Source organism: Bufo bufo, chromosome 1, assembly GCF_905171765.1.
Source record: "Bufo bufo chromosome 1, aBufBuf1.1, whole genome shotgun sequence".
Taxonomy (NCBI): domain Eukaryota; kingdom Metazoa; phylum Chordata; class Amphibia; order Anura; family Bufonidae; genus Bufo; species Bufo bufo.
This window is the reverse complement of record NC_053389.1, coordinates 712968556-712992645: the sequence shown is the minus strand read 5'-3', so window position 1 is coordinate 712992645 and position 24090 is coordinate 712968556. Positions and strand designations below refer to the sequence as shown.

At 43.8% G+C, this 24090-nt stretch overlaps 1 protein-coding gene across 2 annotated transcripts in view; it reads left to right on the top strand.

The window, feature by feature from the left end:
- The window catches only part of PCSK6 (proprotein convertase subtilisin/kexin type 6), a 262720-nt gene that overhangs the window by 94935 nt on the left and 143695 nt on the right, over positions 1-24090 (top strand). For both annotated transcript variants that reach the window (XM_040414252.1, XM_040414253.1), the window contains exons 3-4: positions 20490-20600; positions 23098-23241. In XM_040414252.1, the coding sequence (XP_040270186.1) occupies positions 20490-20600; positions 23098-23241 (255 nt within the window). The remainder of the gene's footprint in view (positions 1-20489; positions 20601-23097; positions 23242-24090) is intronic.

Sequence of the window (24090 nt, the reverse complement as noted above, 5' to 3'; positions counted from 1 at the left end):
CTGATGATCAGAGGTTATTACTTGATGGGGACATTCAATTGGAAGAGATAGTATTGGCGGTGCAGTCGCTTCCTAACGGAAAAGCACCTGGGGGAGATGGTCTGCCTGGGGAATTCTACAAAAAACATCAAGAAGTTTTGCTCCCGCATCTCCTACAGGTGTTTAATGAATCTTATAGGACAGGTATTTTACCTAGCTTTATGAGAAAAGCATTGGTGGTGGTGATACCTAAACCAGATAAGGATCCCAATATGGTAGATTCATATAGACCCATCTCACTCTTAACAGTAGATATAAAAGTGTTGGCCAAGGTACTTGCTAATAGGCTCCTGAATGTTATCTCCCACATTATACATGAAGATTAGTGCGGGTTTATGCCAGGAAAATCCACGTCATTAAACCTTAGGCGTCTGTTCCTCAATATTCAGATGAGGGGAACAGAATGGGATGTGGGATGCTCTGCAGTGGTCTCTTTAGATGCTGCAAAGGCCTTTGATAGTGTTGAATGGGAATACTTATGGGCAGTTATGGCAAAACTAGGATTCGGCCCTGGATACATTAATTGGGTAAAATTGCTCTATATTCAACTGAGAGCTAGGCTGCGAATAAATGGTAAGCTATCCCCAATAATGATACAGGAGAGAGGCACCAGGCAGGGATGCCCTTTGTCACCCCTCCTGTTTGCCATTGCTATAGAGCCCCTGGCTTGTATTTTGCGTTCTACGCCACTGATTCGAGGTCTGGAGAGGGGGATGGTGGAGGAAAGAGTCTCGCTATATGCGTACGATATGTTATTATATGTGGGTGATCTGACATCATCAATAGATCCCATTATATCGTTAATCTCAGACTTTGGAAAACTGTTTGGTTTATTAATCAATTGGAGTAAGTCAGTTATTCTTCCGCTGTCCCCTCTTCCAGAATCTCTTTGCTTAGATCATGTTAACCTGAAAGTGGTCTCCACCTTTAAATATCTTGGAGTCACTATTTCAGTACAGCCCCGATCTTATGTAGCGAATAACCTAGTACCACTAATGGACAGATTTAAACAGAAAGCGGTCACCTGGCATAAGCTTCCATTGTCAATGATAGGTAGAGGTAATCTTCTTAAGATGATATGGATGCCGAAATTGCTCTACATATTGCATAACTCATCAGTATGGATTCCCATGCATTATTATTAAAAGTTAGAGAATATTTAGATCCTTGTTATGGAAAAATAAAAATAGTAGAATCCGATATGAAACATTACAGCGTGGTAAAGAATCGGGGGGGGGGGGGGGGGGGGACTGGCGTTATCTAACCCCTTTATATATTTCTTAGCAGCTCAGTTGCAACACTTTAAGGGCTGGGGGTCCCTGAGAGAGATGGGAAGATGTGGAGAATTGGTGAAGTGGGCATCTGGGGTCTGCCAGCCTATTTCAATTATGGAGAAAGATTTACCCGACTCTTTTAAACCCCTCCCAGTAGTAGGATTAATGAGGAGGGTCTGGGGGAAAGTTAGGGAAATTCTGGCTGTTCAGGAACTATTAGACCTGTCTCATGTTTGGAATAACCCTCATTTAATAGAATTGTCCAAACTGCAGGGATTTTCTGATTAGGAACGTAAAGGACTATGGAATTTAGGTCCACTATATTCACAAGGTATCCTAAAACAATTTGCACAACTTTGCACTGAACATGGCCTAGTGTCTACCCATTTCTATAAATACCTTCAGTTAAGGCACACTATTAGTTCGGAGGATAAAGTGCGCCCCCTACAATTTGTATCACCTCTCATGCTTAAAAAACTGATAGAACCAGGTCCTGTAAAAGGAGCTATTTCTGATGCTTATAATACTTTGCTATATGAGCAGCCGAAAAAAATATCCGCTCAAAGTTAAGTTGAAGTGGGAGAGGGATGTGGGCCCCATCTCAGACAACTAATGGGAAGAAGTCCTTGCACAGATTCCTACTCTAACCCCTAGCGAAGCGGCTAGACTGTCTCAACTCTATATGATACACAGTATATAGAACTCCAATCTTCTTATGGAAGGTGGGATATAGATCTGACTCCAAGTGTCCGAAATGTGGGGAAGAAGGGGCCGGATTGTTCCATATGCTGTGGAATTGCAGTGCGCTACAGGGCTATTGGACAGATATAATCATTTTATTAAACAATTTATAGCGCTAAATATAAACTGGATCCTAGGTTTTGCTTGCTTGGTATATTAGATTCGGATAACTTGCCACCAAATGTTACAATCTGAATCAATAGAATCTTATTTCAGGCACGCAAAACCCTAGCTGCTAAATGGATACAGCCGCTTCCCCCAAGCATATCGGAATTCATTGCCAGAATGAATACAGTCATAAGATTGGAAAGAGGAGTATACATGAAGCGTAATAGCATGTCGAAATTTGATACCGTTTGGGGGCCCCTGGATTGACAGATCTGGAGTTTGTAGTACATGGCTAACTAGTCTGAGGATCTTCTCGGGCTAGCCCGGGAGGAGAGAGATGGGGCTGATTGTGTTTAAGCCTAGTGTGCTGAAGCTTTATAGTGCATAGGTGATGTCCTGGTCTGTTAATAAAACAAATAGGTCTTAGGCCCCCTGCACACGAACGTGTGCTTCCTATTGCCGTATTGCGAACCCGAAATACACAGGTGCTGTTCCGTGGGCATTCCGTATCACTGATGCGGACCCATTCACTTGAATGGGTCCACAAATCCAGAGATGCGGAATGGTACGGAACGGAAGCACGGAACGGAACCCTACGGAAGCACTACGGGGTGCTTCCGTAGGGTTTCGTCCCGTACTTCCGTTCCGCAAAAAGATAGAACATGTTCTATCTTTTTGCGGAACGGCCGGGTCGCGGACCCATTCAAGTGAATGGGTCAGCGATCCGCTGTGGCTGTCCCACGGACTGTGTTCGTGCATTGCGGCCCGCATTTTGCAGGCCGCAGCACGACCATGGGGCGCACACGTTGGTGTGCAGGGGGCCTTACACATGTTTATGTTTATCTACTCACAACAAGGTCTCACAGTGGGTGGGTGAGGGGGAGGGGAGTTTGGTTGTTGGATCTTTGTTAAGGATCCTGTTTATTGATCCGGTTTTGTACAATGAGTATTTTTGCACTGAGTTGAACATAATGACACAAGAATTTTGTAAAATGATATTGTTTATTTTTACAAAATAATAAAAATATATCTGATTTAAATAAAAAAAGACTTATAAATGTGGTTTGACGGTAGCAGTTTATCCGTCAGTAAGCAGCTTTACAAAAGTCGCGTGACTTTTTCGTAAAGACGTGTATGTTCTATTAAAAAGTCTCATAAGATAAGAATGGTCCTCACTGAAGGGAAATTGCGCTTTTTTTGCAACTTTTTTGCGCCTTTTTAGAGTTGCAATAGTAAATCTGTCTCGAGATTTATGTACATAAGAAAACACGCCCACTTTCAGAAAACTGGCGAGCATAGTGCAGAGCAGAAAAAAGTTGCACATTTTTGCGCAGTTTTAGCGATTGCGCAAAAATTTTCAACTTTTTCACTCCATTATTCTGACTTGAGCTAATAGTAAATCTAGCCCTTGGAGTTTTTAACCACAAGTGCCAGAAGCTTTGTCCAGAGTTCAGAGATGAGGGCTATACATCCAGTCATCAGAGCAGCAACCTCACTGCTAAAACGGAAAACGAGATACTCTGCAGATAGACTGAAGCTTAGCGCTGTAAAAAAAACTGCCAAAAATGTTTAATAAAGATGAATTGAAAAAAAGCTTTTAGCCCAAAAATGTTTAGAAAGCAATCATTAAAAAAAAGCTTCCATAGGTGTTTATAGACTTTAAGACATAGATGATTAGACCAGTTGGATATGTGATTGATGCCGAGATATTTTTGGAAGGGTATTTCCAGATGAGGCAACGCCTTTTGGCAATGTTTTTCTCAAAAACAAAGTCTCAACTGAGTGACATATGGATACAAATATCTATAAGAAGTCTACCTTATGCAGCTTATGTCACCTGCGTACTTTTAAATGGGCCATATGGTTTATGCTCATCTCGCACAATGCTGTGTCGTAGTTTTTCTCAGAATTTTTTTTTTAAAAAAAAGCTTCAGGCTGCCTTTGATTTGTGTGAATCTAGGTATTTCCACAGCTATTCAGGTTTCTACATCCAGCTTCTTACGCCTGTCTGGTGACCCTCATCACTCCATGGAAATTAACTTGGTCCTGCAATGCATGTGCTGCCAGGTATACGCAACAGTAAAAGACCATGGGGCCATCTGTCATTTCCCTCACCCACGTGTGTCACATCAGGCTCAGCAGCTGCAGGGCGTTTTACACATGCTTTCTAAAGCTCCCCCTCGGAATTTAGTAAGAGATGAACAACACTTTGCTTAAGGCTCCGACAAGCTCTCGAGGTCTTGTTCCTTGCAAGGCACTAAATGGCTATTAATAATTGATGGAGTTGAGCAGAGACGTGGGATGCTACAGTATTCTAGATTTCAGGAGTAGGAGAGGCAAGGAGCAGAAATCAAAGCCTGAAGACTGGCACTTCCCAAAGCCTAGCGCACCTTCAGACTGGCACACTGTGTTAAAGAGAGATTAACCTAAGGAATATTTTAACCTGTTAATTGGTTTTTAATAGAAGTCATGTAAGCGGTGACTGTAGAAGTGGTTAATATCATTAAAACCACATTTATTGAAACCATTTATAGTGTACCCCACATCTCCCAAATGAAAACGAACATTCATGTCATGTGGCTTGTGTTCACCTATCTCTTTCATAGCTTCTGTTTTTGTATTTGCCACATTGTCCCTTTGGTGTACATCCATTACACCTCAAAAATGATCTAAGAACCTTGCTTTCCTGTTCTGTGATACTGCTCAAAGCGCCCTCAGCCATTTTCCTGCTCGTCCTCTCCTGAAGTCTCTGCCTCACGGCCATATGGGTAAGATCCTAGTTGTGATCCTCTTGGAAGGCCCGTTGTACCATGAATCCATCATAAGGAAGAGACAAATGGAGACGTTCACAAGTGCTCCTGCCATGCCCAGTTAGTAGATGGGTGATACTGCAGATGGAGTAACTTAATTCTTCCTGTACACGAGACACTTTGCTTTTCTTTTAACTCAAATGGCCAATTAAAGCAAGGATGTTCAACCTGTGGCTCTCCAGCTGTTGCAAAACTACAATTACCAACATGCCCTGATAGCTGTAGGCTGTTCAGGCATAATGGGAGTTGTAGTTCTGTAACAGCTGGAGGACCACACGTTGGTCATCCCTGCATTCAAGGGAATCTGTCACCAGGATCTTGGACTACATGAGTAGTACTGCAGGTAAGGAGTCCAGATAATTTTTCCGTACTGCCCCCTGTTTCCCCCATTTTCAGGGTTTAACGCTATTCTGAAATACATTGTCAGGACTGCTGTGCATGCGCATGAGTGCTGACAGCAATCCTGACTGTGGATCTCAGTGCAGCTTTGAGTGCTGACAGCAGGGAACATGGGGCAATAGAGAAATAGTCAGGACTTCTACTCTGCACTACTCCATTACTACAGATGATAATCCAGAATCGTGGTGACAGATTCCCTTTTAAAAGGAATTTAAGAGTTTACACACTATAAGACACATTCCCCTCCCCCACCCCAAAAAAGTAAGTGTGTCTTGTAGTCCGAATGCAAATGACCGCTTCCATTATGGGGTCTGATCTGAGGTCTGATGAATGGAGGTCTGATTTGGGGTAGTCTGATAAAGAATTGGGATCTGCTCCCAGGTCTGATGGAATTATTTTTTTTTCCACCTACTAATACTTGGTGCATCTTATAGTCCAAAATATAGTGTGTGTGTGTGTGTGTGTGTGTGTGTATGTGTATATGTATATGTATATATATATATATATATATATATATATATATATATATATATATATATATATATACAGTACAGACCAAAAGTTTGGACACACCTTCTCATTCAAAGAGTTTTCGTTATTTTCAGAGATGCTTAGCACTTGTTGGCCCTTTTTGCCATCACTCTGCGGTCCAGCTCACCCCAAACCATCTCGATTAGGTTCAGGTCCGGTGACTGTGGAGGCCAGGTCATCTGGCGCAGCACCCCATCACTCTCCTTCATGGTCAAATAGCCCTTACTTTCAAAGTTTTCCCAGTTTTTCGGCTGACTGACTGACCTTCATTTCTTAAAGTAATGATGGCCACTCGTTTTTCTTTACTTAGCTGCTTTTTTCTTGCCATAATACAAATTCTAAGTAAAGAAAAACGAGTGGCCATCATAACTTTAAGAAATGAAGGTCAGTCAGTCAGCCGAAAAATTGGGAAAACTTTGAAAGTAAGGGCTATTTGACCATGAAGGAGAGTGATGGGGTGCTGCGCCAGATGACCTGGCCTCCACAGTCACCGGACCTGAACCCAATCGAGATGGTTTGGGGTGAGCTGGACCGCAGAGTGATGGCAAAAGGGCCAACAAGTGCTAAGCATCTCTGGGAACTCCTTCAAGACTGTTGGAAGACCATTTCAGGGGACTACCTCTTGAAGCTCATCAAGAGAATGCCAAGTGTGTGCAAAGCAGTAATCAAAGCAAAAGGTGGCTACTTTGAAGAACCTAGAATATGACATTTTCAGTTGTTTCACACTTGTTTGTTATGTATATAATTCCACATGTGTTAATTCATAGTTTTGATGCCTTCATAGTCATGAAAATAAAGAAAACACTTTGAATGAGAAGGTGTGTCCAAACTTTTGGTCTGTACTGTATATTTTTACAGTGGCGATCAAAATTGGAGAACAATTTATGAACACTTGATTTATTTTTATTTTTTCAGAAATAATGTAATCTACATTGAACATCATTTGAAGGATTTTTTGTAAGGTGTACACCATGTCATTAGAACAGAGTTTTCCAAAATAACCAAAGTATATCAACCTAAAACCTTTATTTTTCAAAAAACTTGATGATCATAATTGGAGAGCAGCAATGACTGTAGCACAGAGAAAGTTTCAAACTAAATTTTCTGAAGGTTACAACGGTCAACAACATGGGCGTCCGCAGAAATTTTTCCAGGGGGGGGGGGCATAATTTTATTGACATCCATGCTCTGCTTGTTTCTGAGAATGTAATGAAGGGGAGGGGCATATTCATTATCACAAAGTATAATAACGCATGAGCTGTGCAATGGCGGATCCAGAGCCTGGTCTCGGGAGGGGCACTTCCAGATTATTTTCTGTCCGCCGCCACAAAACAATGGTGCTTATAGAACAGACTACACAGTGTAGCGTTTTACTGTATATTGTGTGGCACAGTGTAGGCTATATGTGTATAACATAAACATATTTCACATAAAAACTTAGTTGCTTGGCTCTTGGGGATCTCGAACACCACTTCAACACTTTGGCCGGGGGCTCGGCAGAGCTGATGTGTTTTTATCCTAATGAGAAAGATTTCATAATAAGGATTTGGAGAAGGGGCAGAGGAATAGCAAAGCAGGGAGAGGCTGGTGCTGCTACTAGGGGGTCATACCATGTGGGAGTAATAAAGCCCACTATAATGCCCCCCAGTAGAAATAATTCTCCTTATAATGTGACAGTGCAAAAAATACCCCCTTGTAATGTCCCCATAGTGCCCCCATAATGTGCCAGTATAAAATACCCCTATATAGTGCCCCCAGTAAATGCCTCCATAGTGCTCCTCTCCCCCCTTCCTACTAGTGCCCCTCATGATGTACCAGTATAAAATGCCCCAGTAGATGCCCTCAGTGTCCCCCATAATTTGCAAGTATAAAATACCCCTTCTTAGTGCCCCCCGTAGATGACCCCATAGTACTCCTCTCCCCCCTTCCTCATAGTACCCACCATAATGTGTCCCAGTATAAAATTCTACTGTACAGAGCCCCCATATAAAACACCCCTTCTTTGTGGCCTCAGTAGATGCCCCTATAGTGCCCCAATAATGTGCAAGTAATAACAGCCCCCATCATGTGCCAGTAATAACAGCCCCCCCATCATGTGCCAGTAATAACAGCCCCCCATCATGTGCCAGTAATAACAGCCCCCCATCATGTGCCAGTAATGACAGCCCCCCATCATGTGCCAGTAATGACAGCCCCCCATCATGTGCCAGTAATGACAGCCCCCCATCATGTGCCAGTAATGACAGCCCCCCATCATGTGCCAGTAATGACGGCCCCTCCATTATGTGCCAGTAATGACGGCCCCTCCATTATGTGCCAGTAATGACGGCCCCTCCATTATGTGCCAGTAATGACGGCCCCTCCATTATGTGCCAGTAATGACGGCCCCTCCATTATGTGCCAGTAATGACGGCCCCTCCATTATGTGCCAGTAATGACGGCCCCTCCATTATGTGCCAGTAATGACGGCCCCTCCATTATGTGCCAGTAATGACGGCCCCTCCATTATGTGCCAGTAATGACGGCCCCTCCATTATGTGCCAGTAATGACGGCCCCTCCATTATGTGCCAGTAATGACGGCCCCTCCATTATGTGCCAGTAATGACGGCCCCTCCATTATGTGCCAGTAATGACGGCCCCTCCATTATGTGCCAGTAATGACGGCCCCTCCATTATGTGCCAGTAATGACGGCCCCTCCATTATGTGCCAGTAATGACGGCCCCTCCATTATGTGCCAGTAATGACGGCCCCTCCATTATGTGCCAGTAATGACGGCCCCTCCATTATGTGCCAGTAATGACGGCCCCTCCATTATGTGCCAGTAATGACGGCCCCTCCATTATGTGCCAGTAATGACGGCCCCTCCATTATGTGCCAGTAATGACGGCCCCTCCATTATGTGCCAGTAATGACGGCCCCTCCATTATGTGCCAGTAATGACGGCCCCTCCATTATGTGCCAGTAATGACGGCCCCCGGCCCCTCCATTATGTGCCAGTAATGACGGCCCCCGGCCCCTCCATTATGTGCCAGTAATGACGGCCCCCGGCCCCTCCATTATGTGCCAGTAATGACGGCCCCCCGCCCCTCCATTATGTGCCAGTAATGACGGCCCCCCGCCCCTCCATTATGTGCCAGTAATGACGGCCCCCCGCCCCTCCATTATGTGCCAGTAATGACGGCCCCCCGCCCCTCCATTATGTGCCAGTAATGACGGCCCCCCGCCCCTCCATTATGTGCCAGTAATGACGGCCCCCCGCCCCTCCATTATGTGCCAGTAATGACGGCCCCCCGCCCCTCCATTATGTGCCAGTAATGACGGCCCCCCGCCCCTCCATTATGTGCCAGTAATGACGGCCCCCCGCCCCTCCATTATGTGCCAGTAATGACGGCCCCCCCCCATTATGTGGCAGTAGCCAGAGACCCCCATTATGTGCCAGTAGCCACCAGTATTGTACACAATACACACAGTATCTCACAAAAGTGAGTACACCTCACATTTTTGTAAATATTTTATTCTATCTTTTCATGGGACAACACTAAAGGTGACACTTTGATACAATGTACAGTAATCGGTGTACAGCTTGTATAACAGTGTAAATTTGATGTGCCCTCAAAATAACTCAACACACAGCCATTAATGTCTAAACTGCTGGCAACAAAAGTGAGTACACCCCTAAGGGTGCCTAATTACCCATTTTCCCTCATTGGTGTTACAAGGTCTCAGGTGTGAATGGGGAGCAGGTGTGTTAAATTTGGTGTTATCTCTCTCTCTCTCTCTCTCTCTCTCTCTCTCTCTCTCTCTCTCTCTCTCTCTCTCTCTCTCTCTCTCTCTCTCTCTCTCTCTCTCTCTCTCTCCCTCTCCCTCTCCCTCTCCCTCCCTTCACTGGACGTTAAACATGGCACCTCATGGCAAAGAACTGAGGATCTGAAAAAAATAATTGTTGCTCTACATAAAGATGGACTAGGCTATAAGAAGATTGCCAATACCCTGAAACTGAGCTGCAGCACGGTGGCCAAGACTGTACAGGGGTTTAACCAGACAGGTTCCACTCAGAACAGGCCTCGCCATGGTCGACCAAAGACGCTGAGAGCACGTGCTCAGCGTAATAGCCAGAGGTTATATTTTCAAAGCCAGCATTGCTGCAGAGGTTAAAGCGGTGGGGGTATGCCGCACACTGCATCAAATTGGTCTGCATGGCTGTCGTCCCAGAAGGAAGCCTCTTCTAAAGATGACACACAAAGCCCACAAACAGTTTGTTGAAGAAAAATAGACTAAGAACATGGATTACTGGAACCATGTCCTGTGGTCTGATGAGACCAAAATAAACTTATTTGGTTCAGATGGTGTCAAGCGTCTGTGGTGGCAACCAGGTGAGGAGTACAAAGACAAGTGTGTCTTGCCTACGTTCAAGCATGGTTGTGGGAGTGTGGTGGTTTGGGGCTGCATGAGTGCTGCTGGCTGTGGGAAGCTACAGTTCATTGACGGAACCATGAATGCCAGCATGTACTGTGATGTACTGAAGCAGAGCATGATCCTGTCACAATGTAGGGGGAGGGTAGGAACACCAGAATGACAACAGAAGGAAAATGAGCCGAAACTAGGCCTCACGGCTAGGGAAAGGAAAAGGTCACTATCTAGGAAAACCCTAAACCTAGCCCTGACTCCTGTCAGTATGAATAGACCCTGAAGGTGGGAATATTCATACACCGTATGCTTAGGCCCTAGGCCCTAGATACCCTGAAAATCCCTAGGCATAGTGATGGGGTCTGAGACCACTGGTTCCTTCCCAGATGAACGCACCAGCATCTCCCTGAGGCCTAGGAAACAATGAGCAAAAGGGGAAAACAAAATACAAAGGGGAGAACACTTGTCTTCAATAGAAAATGGATGAGCAGGAACTCGGGAGAGGACCACACACCAACTCTTCCAACTCCAGGCAGATAATATCAACCGCATGGTAGGAAGTGTGAGTCCAGACTAAATAGAGGAATAGTAATGACCACAAGCTACACCTGAAACAAGAGGTGTGGTCATACCAACAATACTGCAAAGTGAAACCGAGAGGCTGTCAGGTAGCCTCACATGATGCAAGTCTCTCAGATCGTCTAACCTCTGTTACGGGAGGGATCGTGACAGATCCCCTCCCTTTGAAAACAGGGCCGCATGGAAGTATTCCAACATAACGACCCCAAACACACCTCCAAGACGACCAATGCCTTGCTAAAGATACTGAGGGTAAAGGTGCTGGACTGGCCAAGCATGTCTCCAGACCTAAACCCTATTGAGCATCTGTAGGACATCTTCAAATGGAAAGTGGAGGAGCACAAGGTCTCTAACACCCACCAACTCCGTGATGTCATAATGGAGGATAGAAGAGGATTCCAGTGGCAACCTGTGAAGCTCTAGTGAACTTCATGCCCAAGAGTTAAGGCAGTACTGGAAAATACTGGTGGACACGCAAAATATTGGCACAAATTGGCCATTTTCTCTAAAACCGACACAAGTGGCTCAGGTAGTGCAGCTTATCCAGGATGGCACATCAATGCGAGCTGTGGCAAGAAGGTTTGCTGTGTCTGTCAGCGTAGTGTCCAGAGCATGGAGGCGCTACCAGGAGACAGGCCAGTACATCAGGAGACGTGGAGGAGGCGGTAGGAGGGCAACAACCCAGCAGCAGGACCGCTACCTCCACCTTTGTGCAAGGAGGAACAGGAGGAGCACTGCCAGAGCCCTGCAAAATGACCTCCAGCAGGCCACAAATGTGCATGTGTCTGCTCAAACGGTCAGAAACAGACTCCATGAGGGTGATATGAGGGCCCGACGTCCACAGGTGGGGGTTGTGCTTACAGCCCAACACCGTGCAGGACGTTTGGCATTTGCCAGAAAACACCAAGATTGGCAAATTTTCCACTGGCACCCTGTGCTCTTCACAGATGAAAGCAGGTTCACACTGAGCACATGTGACAGACGTGACAGAGTCTGGAGACGCCGTGGAGAACGTTCTGCTGCCTGCAACATCCTCCAGCATGACCGGTTTGGCATTGGGTCAGTAATGGTGTGGGGTGGCATTTCTTTGGATGGCCGCACAGCCCTCCATGTGCTCGCCAGAGGTAGCCTGACTGCAATTAGGTACCGAGATGAGATCCTCAGACCCCTTGTGAGACCATATGCTGGTGCGGTTGGCCCTGGGTTCCTCCTAATGCAAGACAATGCTAGACCTCATGTGGCTGGAGTGTGTCAGCAGTTCCTGCAAGATGAAGGCATTGATGCTATGGACTGGCCCGCCCGTTCCCCAGACCTGAATCCAATTGAGCACATCTGGGACATCACGTCTCGCTCTATCCACCAACGTCATGTTGCACCACAGACTGTCCAGGAGTTGGCAGATGCTTTAGTCTAGGTCTGGGAGGAGATCCCTCAGGAGACCGTCCGCCACCTCATCAGGAGCATGCACAGGCGTTGTAGGGAGGTCATACAGGCACTTGGAGGCCACACACACTACTGAGCCTCATTTTGACTTGTTTTAAGGACATTACATCAAAGTTGGATCAGCCTGTAGTGTGTTTTTCCACTTTAATTTTGAGGGTGACTCCAAATCCAGACCTCCATGGGTTAAAAAATTTGATTTCCATATTTTTTTTGTGTGATTTTGTTGTCAGCACATTCAACTATGTAAAGAACAAAGTATTTCAGAAGAATATTTAATTAATTCAGATCTAGGATGTGGTGTTTGTGTGTTCCCTTTATTTTTTTTGAGCAGTGTATATATAATACATATAACCTGGAAATTTTTTTAAAAAAAGCAAAAATTGTCGACATTATACAGTTAATTTTCTGGCAACCTATTCCCATTAAACTCCTTTTAGTTTTGACAGTATGCAGGTCCCCTCCCCCTAGCAGTGGAAACATTATTTTTTTTTTATATATCCAGGAACTGCCAAAGTAAAATTTATTGAAGTTAGTGTATGACATGGTATTAGCTGCAATATAGAGCCCTTTAAGTGTTATTTCTTACATAACGTACTGCCTCTTGATGTAGGAGCAGTCAGGTGTTTACCTGCGTTTCAGCTTTTCCATATTTTAACGAGACCATTTTTGTAAATGATGTATGTCCCAGTTTCTTACTGTGAGTCATGTTGTCTGACTATTCTCAATTTCTAGAACGTGGTACTTGTAGCTGGCCAGCTAAGACCTGTCCTAGGTTGCTAATATAGCTTATATGTTTATACAGCTAGACCTGCCAATAACCTTAATACAGTTCCTATGTTTGGGTGTTAATGTCAAAAGCAGAGTTATTTACAGTGACTTCATGTTTGGATGTCCTATAACTGTTATACAGGTGAAACTCAAAAAATTAGAATATCGTGCAAAGTTCATTTATTTCAGTAATGCAACTTAAAAGGTGAAACTAATGAGAGACTCATTACATGCAAAGCGAGATATTTCAAGCCTTTATTTGTTATAATTTGGATGATTATGACTTACCGCTTATGAAACCCCAAAGTCTCAATTCTGAGGTACCCTTTGCTCAAGAGGTATGGATTAATTAGCTGACTAGAGTGTGACACTTTGAGCCTAGAATATTGAACCTTTTCACAAAATTCTAATTTTAAGCTGTATTAATGCAATTCCTTTTTAATTTGCATTACTGAAATAAATGGACTTCTGCGCGATATTCTAATTTTTCGAGTTTCACCTGTATATATTGTGTTCACAGAAGCAGAAAAGATAATGCCTTTAAAATTCATTATATAATGTAAGGTAGGCTCAGTGACACAGCAGAAACAGAAAGCATAGAGTTAAACTGTTGCTGGGCAGGAGTCTTAACCAATCCTACCCAGCCTCACACAGACCAGGAGTTTTGACAAATCACAGCCAGCCTCTCACACAGCCTGTGTGGGAAATTCCCCTAGCAGGAGCTGCTAGAAATCATTATTCACCAGAGAGAGAAGCTGAACAGACATTCACTCCACTAGCTGTGTTTTTTGGAAGCAGAGATGCCAAAATAGGTATTTAAAACAGTTCTATAATGTTCCTACTGTTAATAGTGATTAGAACTGTATACTGAACCAGTTATGTGTTTACTTAGTTCCACCAAATTCAATTGCAAACTACAAATACGATACAAACAATTGCAACCATTCAAATTCCATATTGCAATCCAAATTGCATACAACCGTACCAGATCATACTCGACCAATCTGCAAATAGTTACTGCTAACTGCATACTGCAAATTGCGACCAAATTCAGCAAGTGAACTATTAGTTAGACCTCAGATATACCTCTCAGAGAGATCATAAAGTGCTTAAATAACTTAGTGAGAGTACAGATACTTGAGAGAAATATAGCCACCATTTTATGTTGAATGACCAGATTGAACAGTTGAACCACCATCTTATGAATACTGCTATTTTATGAATCTTTATGCAACACGTGTTATACATGGACTATCTGCTGCCGAGGCGGCAGTGTTATATATGAAGAAAAGTTGAAGTTAATAAAGAAGTTATTTGAAGCATTTGGTGTGCTCTTTAAACCTACTGTTTCCATAGAACGGCGCTAGAGGAATTACAGAGTAATAAACAGTCTGGTTAGCCTAAAAGTCAGATATCAGAATTCTTCTAATGCCACAGCGCAAAAGGCACTTCATAGTGCTGCGCCTGCCACAGTACTACCATGACTTTTCATATAATGTATCGGTGTGATGTAACATTTACTTTGTTCTTGGATTTTTTTTCCTCATGTTTTTCTTACAATGGTTATTAGTTACTTTAAAGGGGGTTTTCTGAGATGAGCCAAAAGTGGGGAGAAGGCGTGAAATAACAAAATAAATTTTACTTACCTCTTGAATCACCTACTGCTCCCAGTTCTCTCTGATGGTTCTTTATATATTACTCAGTTTTAATTGTAATAGGAGACAAATTATGACCAGAGGAGAGGATGAGGAGATTTCTTTTTCTGGATTTAGTATTCTTTGAAGGGTTTGTTTTTGCTTGGAGAAGTAGGCCAAACATGGGCACTAGTAAAGTATTGCTAAAAAGCACAGATTTAATTCTGTAATTAACCCCTCCTGTTTGATGCCGTCTATTTCTACGTTTGCTTTAGTTACCGTTGCAAAATGCTTTTGGGTAGGTTTTTTTGAATATTTTTAGCCAGTGGCAATACTTTGCTGTCTGTTTTACTTGTAATTCTGTATGAGGAGTGCAACATTCTACTGCAATTAAAATGCTAATTTTGCAAACGGTGATACATTCATGTGGCAAGCTCGTGTGTGAGTTACAAATGCAAAATTAAATCTGTTACTATTTAGTAGTCGTTCGGCTGTTTCTGAACACAGTGACTTTTCTGAGAATCCTGAGATTACTTGTTAGGAAGCTAGTTAGAGGTCAACAGGTTGTATATTTTTTTTTTCCTGAATCCCCCCCCCCCCCCCTTCCTCCCTGTTGAGAAGAAAAAACGCCAAACACAACAAAAAATACGGCGCATGCTGCAGTTAAAAAAAACTTGGCAAAAGAGTATAAAACATTAGGAACGTCTTAAATGGAACTACAAAAACGGGGTTTGTAAGGTGTTTTATAATTCTCCACTGGCCAGCAACGAAGTTCATGGAATAGCAGGACTTGTTCAGCATGCGCTGGAGCTGTTTAGCGCAAGATTTAAAAAAAAACAAAAGGCTTGGTCAACTTAAAGTGATCCAGCATTTTGCTAAGGGGATTTATCACTAGTTTGTTGCCCTTTTTTTGGACACCATAAAACTGGTGATCAAAACATTAACAAAAATGCCATGAGCAAAACAATGTCTTGTGTCCTACATTTTTTACATTTTCAATAGAACTTCAGCTTACATCTGGAGTTGGTGTTTTACAGCTGAAATCGCACTAAGAAACACAGGTGCAGAAATTGCCACAAAAAAACGCACAAGTACACGAGTTCAAAATCTACGTATTCTGCAGCAGAAACCACTATGGTATTCAGGAAGAATACTGGAGACAAGCTGCAGTTTCCAGTGGCATCTGTGTGGACACTGTCTTGCCTTGTCGTGGTTATAAACTGTGGTCGCATGAAGCGCAGTGCAGCCTCCAAATAAAGACAATGGAGGGCAGATTTGGTGCTGCTGCTGGCAGCTTTTTGGCACAGCATCCACACCAAGAAATTCCACTGGCAAAAAACCTTGTATGAACTGGCCCTAAAGAGGTTCAGGTTGGATAACAATGACTGCTGAGAACCACATAGAACTGCTGTAGGACTTGCTAACGCCCTATGAAGTTATCTCCGCAAAAAATTGGTCCGCTTTTTCCTTCCCAAAGAACATGCTTATCCATTAAAGGGTTTGTACGACTGAAAACATTCTACATTTTTCAAACCAGCACCTGGATCTGAATACTTTTGCAAGTGCATGTAACAATTTAGTATAGTCACTGGGCTATTCTGGAAAATATATCTGTATATCGCTACCTGCTATTTGCTCTTTTCTTTATTTTTCCGTCCATCTACATGAGTTGGTTGCATGCGCTCAGTTTAAATCTTCAACTATTACCAATCATATCTTCTATTAGAAGCTGTGGCAGTTACAGGGAGAGAACTGCAGCAGAAAGGACACTCCTTCTGAGCTTCCAGGGTGTAATGTAGCAGCACAATTGGAGCAATGACTGGGGAGATCTCTGAATCCATGTGAGGTACAGGGCTGGTTTTAGCTTAGTTAGGGTGCATTCACACAAGCGTGCCATGTTTTGCCGTCCGCAGATTACAAATTACAGGGCCGGCGCTATATAGATAAAGCCTATTCTTGTCCACTCTATAGATAATGCCTTGCGTAAAAGAATTGGACATGCACTATATTTTTTGCAGAGCAACGGTGTGCTGTCTGCATCTTTTGCTGCCCCATTGAAATGAATGGGTCTGCGCCCGTTCAACAAAATTTGCGGAACGGATGCGGACCCATTCATATGGTCGTATGAATGAGCTCTTAAAAAGAGATTGCCATATGATTAGGGTTGTTGCGGGTATCGAAATTTCGATACCCAATCGATACTTTTCTCCCGGTATCGATAAGATACGGGGATTTCCATTTTTTTCCATACTGGGCTGCGCAGTTTAGTATCACAGAACGTGAGCGCGCTGCGGTCAGCGTGCTCGTGTTCCCTCAGCAGCACAGGGGAGAAGGAAGCAGTCCTCCCTCGCCCTGTGCCGCTGCTGCCACCAATGAGGAGAGAAGGGCGGAGGAGGGGCGGGCGCACTGCGCCACCAATGATAGGAGGACCTTTTTTTATAGGTTTGGACTTAGTTAGGTTAGCAGGCTACACAGAGCGGTGCCCAGGGATCTCCCTGCACTTACTATTATTCCTGGGCGCCGCTCCGTTCACCCGCTGTGCCCCAGTTAGTCTCCTGCTACTTATGCCAATTACTACTATCGGAGTGATGGGGAGGAGACATCAGCTTCTCTAGTGGGCGTTCCTTCTCCCTGGCTGTAGCGCTGTCCAATCGCAGCGCAGCTCAGAGAGAAGGAACGCTCAGGAGAGAAGCTGATGTCTCCTCCCTATTGCTCCGATAGTAGTAATTAGTATATGGAGCAGGAGACTGTAACTGGGGCACATCGGGCGAACGGAGCGGCGCCCAGGAATAATAGTAGGTGCAGGGAGATTCCTGGGCAAACGCTCTGGATGTCCTGCTAACTTAACTAAGTCCGAACCCACGAAAGGTACTTTTAATACAGGAGGCGGGTACCGGCAGCAGAATCACATTGCCGGCACCCTGCCTCTGACAGGGAGCTGCAATCAGCGGCAGTTAACCCCTCAGGTGCGGCACCTGAGGGGTTAACTGCCGCTGATTTACTGCCAGTACCCACCTCCTGTATTAAAGGTTAATTATTATTGGTGGCGCAGTGCGCCCCCCCCCCCCCCCCCCTCAACCCACCTGTATTAAAATCATTGCGACAGTGGCCACAGAGTCCCCTCACCTCCTCTCATTGGTGGTGCAGTGGCAGCTTCTGATCAGAGCCCCAGCAGTGTAAGCCAGGACTTTGGCAGCCAAGGCTTCAGTATAGTCAGCTGCCTGCTGCTGTGTGCATAAAGCACAGGGCAGCAGGGAGAGTGTGAAGTTCTATTCACCCTGATAGAGCTCTATTAGGGTGAATAGGACAAGGGCTGAGAAAAATCCCAGGTTCTAGCCCCTAAGGGGGGAAATAGTTAGTTATTAAGTAAAAAGTAAAAAAAAAAAAAAAAAAAAAATATTAAGTATAAATTACATATAAAATATATAAACATATCGCCACGTCCGAAAAGTCCAAACTATTAAAATGGAAAAAAATCTATGCGGTGAACGCCGAAACAGGAGGAAAAAAAAGAAAAATTGTGCGATTCGCCATTTTAAAAAAATGCGGAATGCACGTGGCTTTTTTTTTTTCGCATGGTAGAGTATCGCAATAATTTTTTATGGTATCGAAATCGAATAAAAAATTTGGTATCGCAACAACTCTACATATGTCTGTTTCATTTTTTACAAAAATCATGACAACCCCTTTAAAAGGATGCACTGGTATTGTCAGTGGCCCCTATTAAAGTGAAGCCTAAACTGCAATACTAGATGCACTCCATGGGCAAGAGAGGTGCTATTTTTGAAAAGCTCAGACCAATTTATTAACTTTAGTTGTGTGGAAGGAAGAAAGACAGTAACCTGTACTAAGTTTCCTTTTATGCATTGCTCCTTCAGTGGATGGGTTTAGCGCCACGTTGGATCATCCAGACACCGTTGAGGTGTCACTATGTGTTGCTGCTCCTCGAAAGGGATGGTAAGGTGTTGTGCACCCCAATGGTAAATATGTCCAGAGAGTCGGGGTCTGCAGTAGACCAGGTTGCTTCTTTACAGGAAGAACTCAAGTGCAAAACAATTATGGTGGTAAGGCACTGAGCTGGCTTCTCCTTATATACAGTTCTAACTGAACTAGAACTTTCTATTAGGAGGGGTGGAGTGGAGAAGCACAATCTAAACAGAAACAATATTGCGACTTCAGTCTGTCATGGACTTGTATGGCGTTTCAATACAAGTCTATGGGAATGAATGACTAGTTTTTCCAGACATGAACAAGCCTTCAGATGGAAATAAGAGAGCTAAACCAGACAGTCAAAAAGTCAGTCTGTTTTTTCCCTCAAACTTTGAATAGTCTCTTGCAGTTTTTCACCCATTCATGTGCTGTCCGCATCTGTTACTCTGTTCCGTGGCCCCGCAAAAAATATATAACGTGTCCTATTCTTGTCTGTTTTGCAGACAAGAATAGGCATTTCTACAATGGGCCGCCTGTTCCGTTCCGCAAATTGCAGAAGGCACACGGGGGACTTCACTGTTGTGCGGATCCGCAATTTTCAGACCGCAAAAAACGTAACTGTCGTGTGCATGAGGCCTAATTCTGGAAGATTTATAACTTCAGTGCTTGGATAGAAAGTCTCTAAGTATTGGCTATGCATTAATACTTTCCACAGTCCAGTGCAGGTACAGTTCAATAACAGTGCTAATGAACAGGATATATTACAATAAGCATATAAAATGCATGTCAATAACAAAAAACAGTATAAGTGTAAAAATGGCGTAAATCACAGTGCAAGGTGCAAGTAGTGCGTTAATGGCTTTGTGTAATGGCAAGAGGGGCAAATCTCCACAAACATCCATAGCCCAAAATGATCTTTGCTGTGGAGCACTACCGTTCTTTACTAATTTGGTGGGTGCAGCAAGGGTGAATTAACACTGTACTGTGAGAATAAATAGGATTTTAAATAATGCCTTTGAAAGGTCTAGGTATGTTAATAATTGTTTCTTCTTTGCAGCTACTCATGATGTTCTTTGCACCACTCTTTGCTGTGAAGAGCTTTACATAAATGTGCAAGGAATTTCTTGCTGTTTTTGCTGCTGGCCATGCGAGACATGTGGGTGGACATCGCAGGAACACTGCAAATAAATAATGTTGCCTCTATTTTTATCTTGATTCTGGCTAATAGGGGGTTATTGATGGCTCTTAGAAACTTCTTTTAGTTTGCTATGTTTTATGCAGCTTTTTTCATAATCTTAACCACAGCTTGGTGGTTAAAATCTCAATGTTTCCGTGTTGGGGAAGCCGACTTTGCAGTATTTCACATTGAGCGGACTGGTTTGTGTGTTATACTTTAATGTGTTTGTTATAAAATTGTTTTTGTTCATTTGATTTCTAATCAATAGAACTGCTGGTTTTTATATAAATGTTAGCTGCTCGAACTGATGCTTTAGTATTGGCTTGAGCGTCATACTCCAACATAAATTCAGATGATTTCCAGTGTTTTCCCAGACCTGCAGGGCAGGAGCTGCTCATTCTATTCTCAGCATGTCAGCCATTCCCTTAGGTCCTGTTTATTGAGTTTAAACATGGAATAAAGAGCGGTTTCTTTTCTGCAGAGGCTGAACAGTAATTGAAACAGGAAAAAATAATTGTTTTTTATTCCTTGATAGATACTGTCATAGAAGTAGTTCAGTGATAGATCGGTGACCTGTGCGCTTTAAATGTCTACGCATCGATTTGGAAGAAATACCTTATCCGATATACTTTTTGTTTTCCATGCAGGTCGACTGGGTACAGCAGCAGCTAATAAAGAAGAGAGTTAAAAGGCACCTTCGGCTAGACCCTAACCTTTTGTACTTTAATGACCCCATCTGGTCTAACATGTGGTATTTGGTAAGTACACCGCGCAGTGCTATAATTCTAGTGTCGTGCAGAGTCCTTACTGCTGGTCGCCAGATGAGTCAAAGTGTAGTAGAGTGAGTCCTAATGTGGAGATTATTAAATTAACTTCAAGTAGTCTGAACTACGGGCATTTAGAGATCATAATAAACCCAATGATGTGTTCGTACGTCCGTTTGGTAGGGTCAGAGTAAGAGACCTCTATAGTGAAACTAGGTTAAAGGGGTTTTCCGAGAGTTTTTTTTTTTTTCTTTTTTTAACTGATCAGTGGGGGTCAAACACCCAGGACCCCAACCGATCAGCTGTTTGAGAAGGCACGGACGCTTGCAGTAGTGCCTCGGCCTTCTCCTAGGCCAGTGATGGCGGACCTTTTACAGACAGAGTGCCCAAACTGTAACCCAGAACCCACATAAATATCGCAAAGTGCCAACACAGTAATTTACCCTGAACACTACAGTCCAATGTATTATATCTTATATGTACTTTATCATTTAGCTATAATAGCCTGCCTATATTCAGTGCGCTGCTTGTGCCGTTCATAGTGTGTCCTGTGCTGATGAATGGCAGGAAAAGTCTAAGCCATATTGGTACACCATAGACTTTTTCCAGGGCGTGAGTGCCCACAGAGGTCTCTGAGTGCCGCCTCTGGCACCCGTGCCATAGGTTCGCCACCACTGTCCTAGGCCATATGACAACATGTTCATCTGTCACGTGTTGAACTGCCTGAATAGGACGCTAAAAAGAAAACAAAATATACCGTATTTTATTAGGAGAAAACGATAAAAATTGACTATCAAAAAGTCAGGCAATTGGGAACTGTACCCTGCAGGTGTATACTGGTGGTGGTGGGGGGGGGGGGGGGGGGGGTGATATGTTAATCTTTGTCTGATGTACTGATTTAAATATTGGCTGTAGGGTACAGGAGTCATCAAATGCACACTATGTACATCCGTGCATGTGATTAGAGTCGGATGTAGGGCTTATAATCCAAACACTAATGACCCCCAATGATAAATGGTGCTAAGGCCTAACAGCGTATAGCTTCACCATGGCACTGTAAAAGGCAGCAAGTATCCCAGTGCCAAGAGACGTAATATAAGTATTTGTCTATGGGGCTGGTGATAAATCATCTCTTTATCGCCCCCTGTACTTCAGATGGCATTGGCTACAATGTAAGCAAACCCCGGTGTGGTGTAACAAAGTATACTACTTTGCGGTCTGAGTACTTTGTATTTCCATCAACCCACCCTAGGAGTTACTACATGATACACCGCTGCTAACGTCAGATTGACAATCCCATGCGACACGTTTGCTGTGCCCCTTGTTTTGGGCACTTCTTCAGGAGCAAGGACAAGCGGTAATACAAAAACTAGCAGAGAAAACAGAAATGCAGCGTGGAGCTGCACATGTGGCGTGCAGGGTCTCTGGCACTACTATGGCCATTCACGCCCTTTAAATAGGGAACAGCCGATGGTTGGCTACGGGCACTGTCCATCAGGACATGTACAGGAGAGGAGGCGTGACGAAGCTGATGCACTCCAAATCCCGGAGTGTCCCGATATCGTGTCAGTAATGTGCACCTACCCTACTAAGCAAAATTATTATGGTGCCACCTTAAAGACCCCCTATAAGGATCAGTTAACCATTAAAATGAGGAATATGTGCTGAAGCGGACACTTGGCCTAGGAGCAGTTCAGCCCCATTGAAGTGAATGGGGCTGAGCTGTGATGCAAAGCATAGCCGCTATACAATGTACAACACTGTGCTTGGTGAGCAGAGAGAAGGCTGTGGTGCTACTGCGAGCGCCGCGGGTGTCTCAGGTGTTGGACCCGCCAAACGATCAGATACTTATGACCTTTAAAGAGGTTGTCTGCTTTTTTACTGTTGATGACCTATCCTTCGTAAAAAGCGGTCAACCCGTTTAATGGATAAAATTCAGGAGCTGGGTTGAGGCAGAAATGTGGAGCATATGCTAAAATAATACGACTTTTTTGTCACTTTTTTTTTCTGTGACATTCGTATTGCACAAGCCAAGGACACCTGTTAAAATCTCCTCTGTACATTTCTGAATAGACTGGCCCAAATTTATGAATGTGTCTGCGCCTCGAATCTGTCTAAAGTGGTGCAACTTGGTGCTACTAGGGTTTGTCCAATTTTTTTTTTTTTTTTTTTTTTACCTGCTTGAAATGGGAGTGGGCATTAGCGGGATGGAGTGAAGCTTCACTGGAAAGTGGGTGGGGGCTAAGATGCGCTATTTTGTACCAAATTGGTGCCATAGTTCTGGCATAAAATTCTGTCTTGTAATAAGCCAACCAATAATTAGCATAGAGCTAGGCAGAAGTGTCTCTCCCTGCACCACATGTATCATCCAGCCTGAGCCCCTGTGATAAATCTGGTGCAGGTCTAGACAGCCGCTCTAAAGTTCATGCCACCCACAGAGTTGGCAAATCTGGCCCAGTATATTCTGCTGACATGTTTTACTATTTTCCAGCATTGCAGTGATAAGAGCAGCCGCTGCAGGTCCGAAATGAACGTAATGGCTGCTTGGCAGAGAGGCTACACTGGTAAAAATGTGGTTGTGAGTATCCTGGATGACGGCGTTGAGAAAAATCACCCGGATCTTATCCACAATTATGTGAGTATGTCTGCATGTTATGTGCGATCATGTGGGTCAGGAGTCAATAAAGTGAAAATATGAAATATTGTCGTCATTTTTGAACGTACTCCGTTCTGGATGGGACTTCTGACGGCTGTGAAGAACAAATTTAAAGGGAACCTGTCATGTTAGATACGGTCTGATCTGCAGGCAGCATTTCCTACAGTAGGAGATGCTGAGCGGATTGAGATATAATTTTGTGGAAACGTATTCAAGATAACTGTATTTGGATAGAAATCCCTGCTTTCTCCAGGCTTCACAGTCCAGTGGGCGGACCTATTACTAACATCTGGCACGGTAGGCACGCTCCTAAAGGGACGGCTGTCATTCAGTGGTTGAGACTCTTAAGCTACTTTTCCCATAAACCTCCTATAACAATCCATCTCCTTTCCTAGAACATGCTGGCTGCACATCAGTTTGTACCTCATGACAGGTCCCCTTTAAACACCATTATGAATTTCATCCTCCGTCTGAAACTACTTTTGCTTTGGGTTATGTTTGCCAGGTGACTAGATTAGACTAGAATAAAAAAGAAATCCTGCCAGCGATGTTATCAAGACTTCTGGTTTTACACAGCATTCTGCGGTAGATTTATCCAAACTGGTTGTATAGGAAAAGTGGCTTAGTTGGCCATAGCAACCAATCAGATTCCACCTTTCATTTTTCAGAGCTCCTTTGGAAAATGAAATGTAAAATCTGATTGGTTGCTAGGGGTAATTAATCCAGTTCTACTTTACACCAGTTTGATAAATCTCCCTCAGAGTTGTTTTTCAGTAAGCCATCTAGGCAGATACCTTTTGAGGTTACAGGTACTTAGGGACACACATA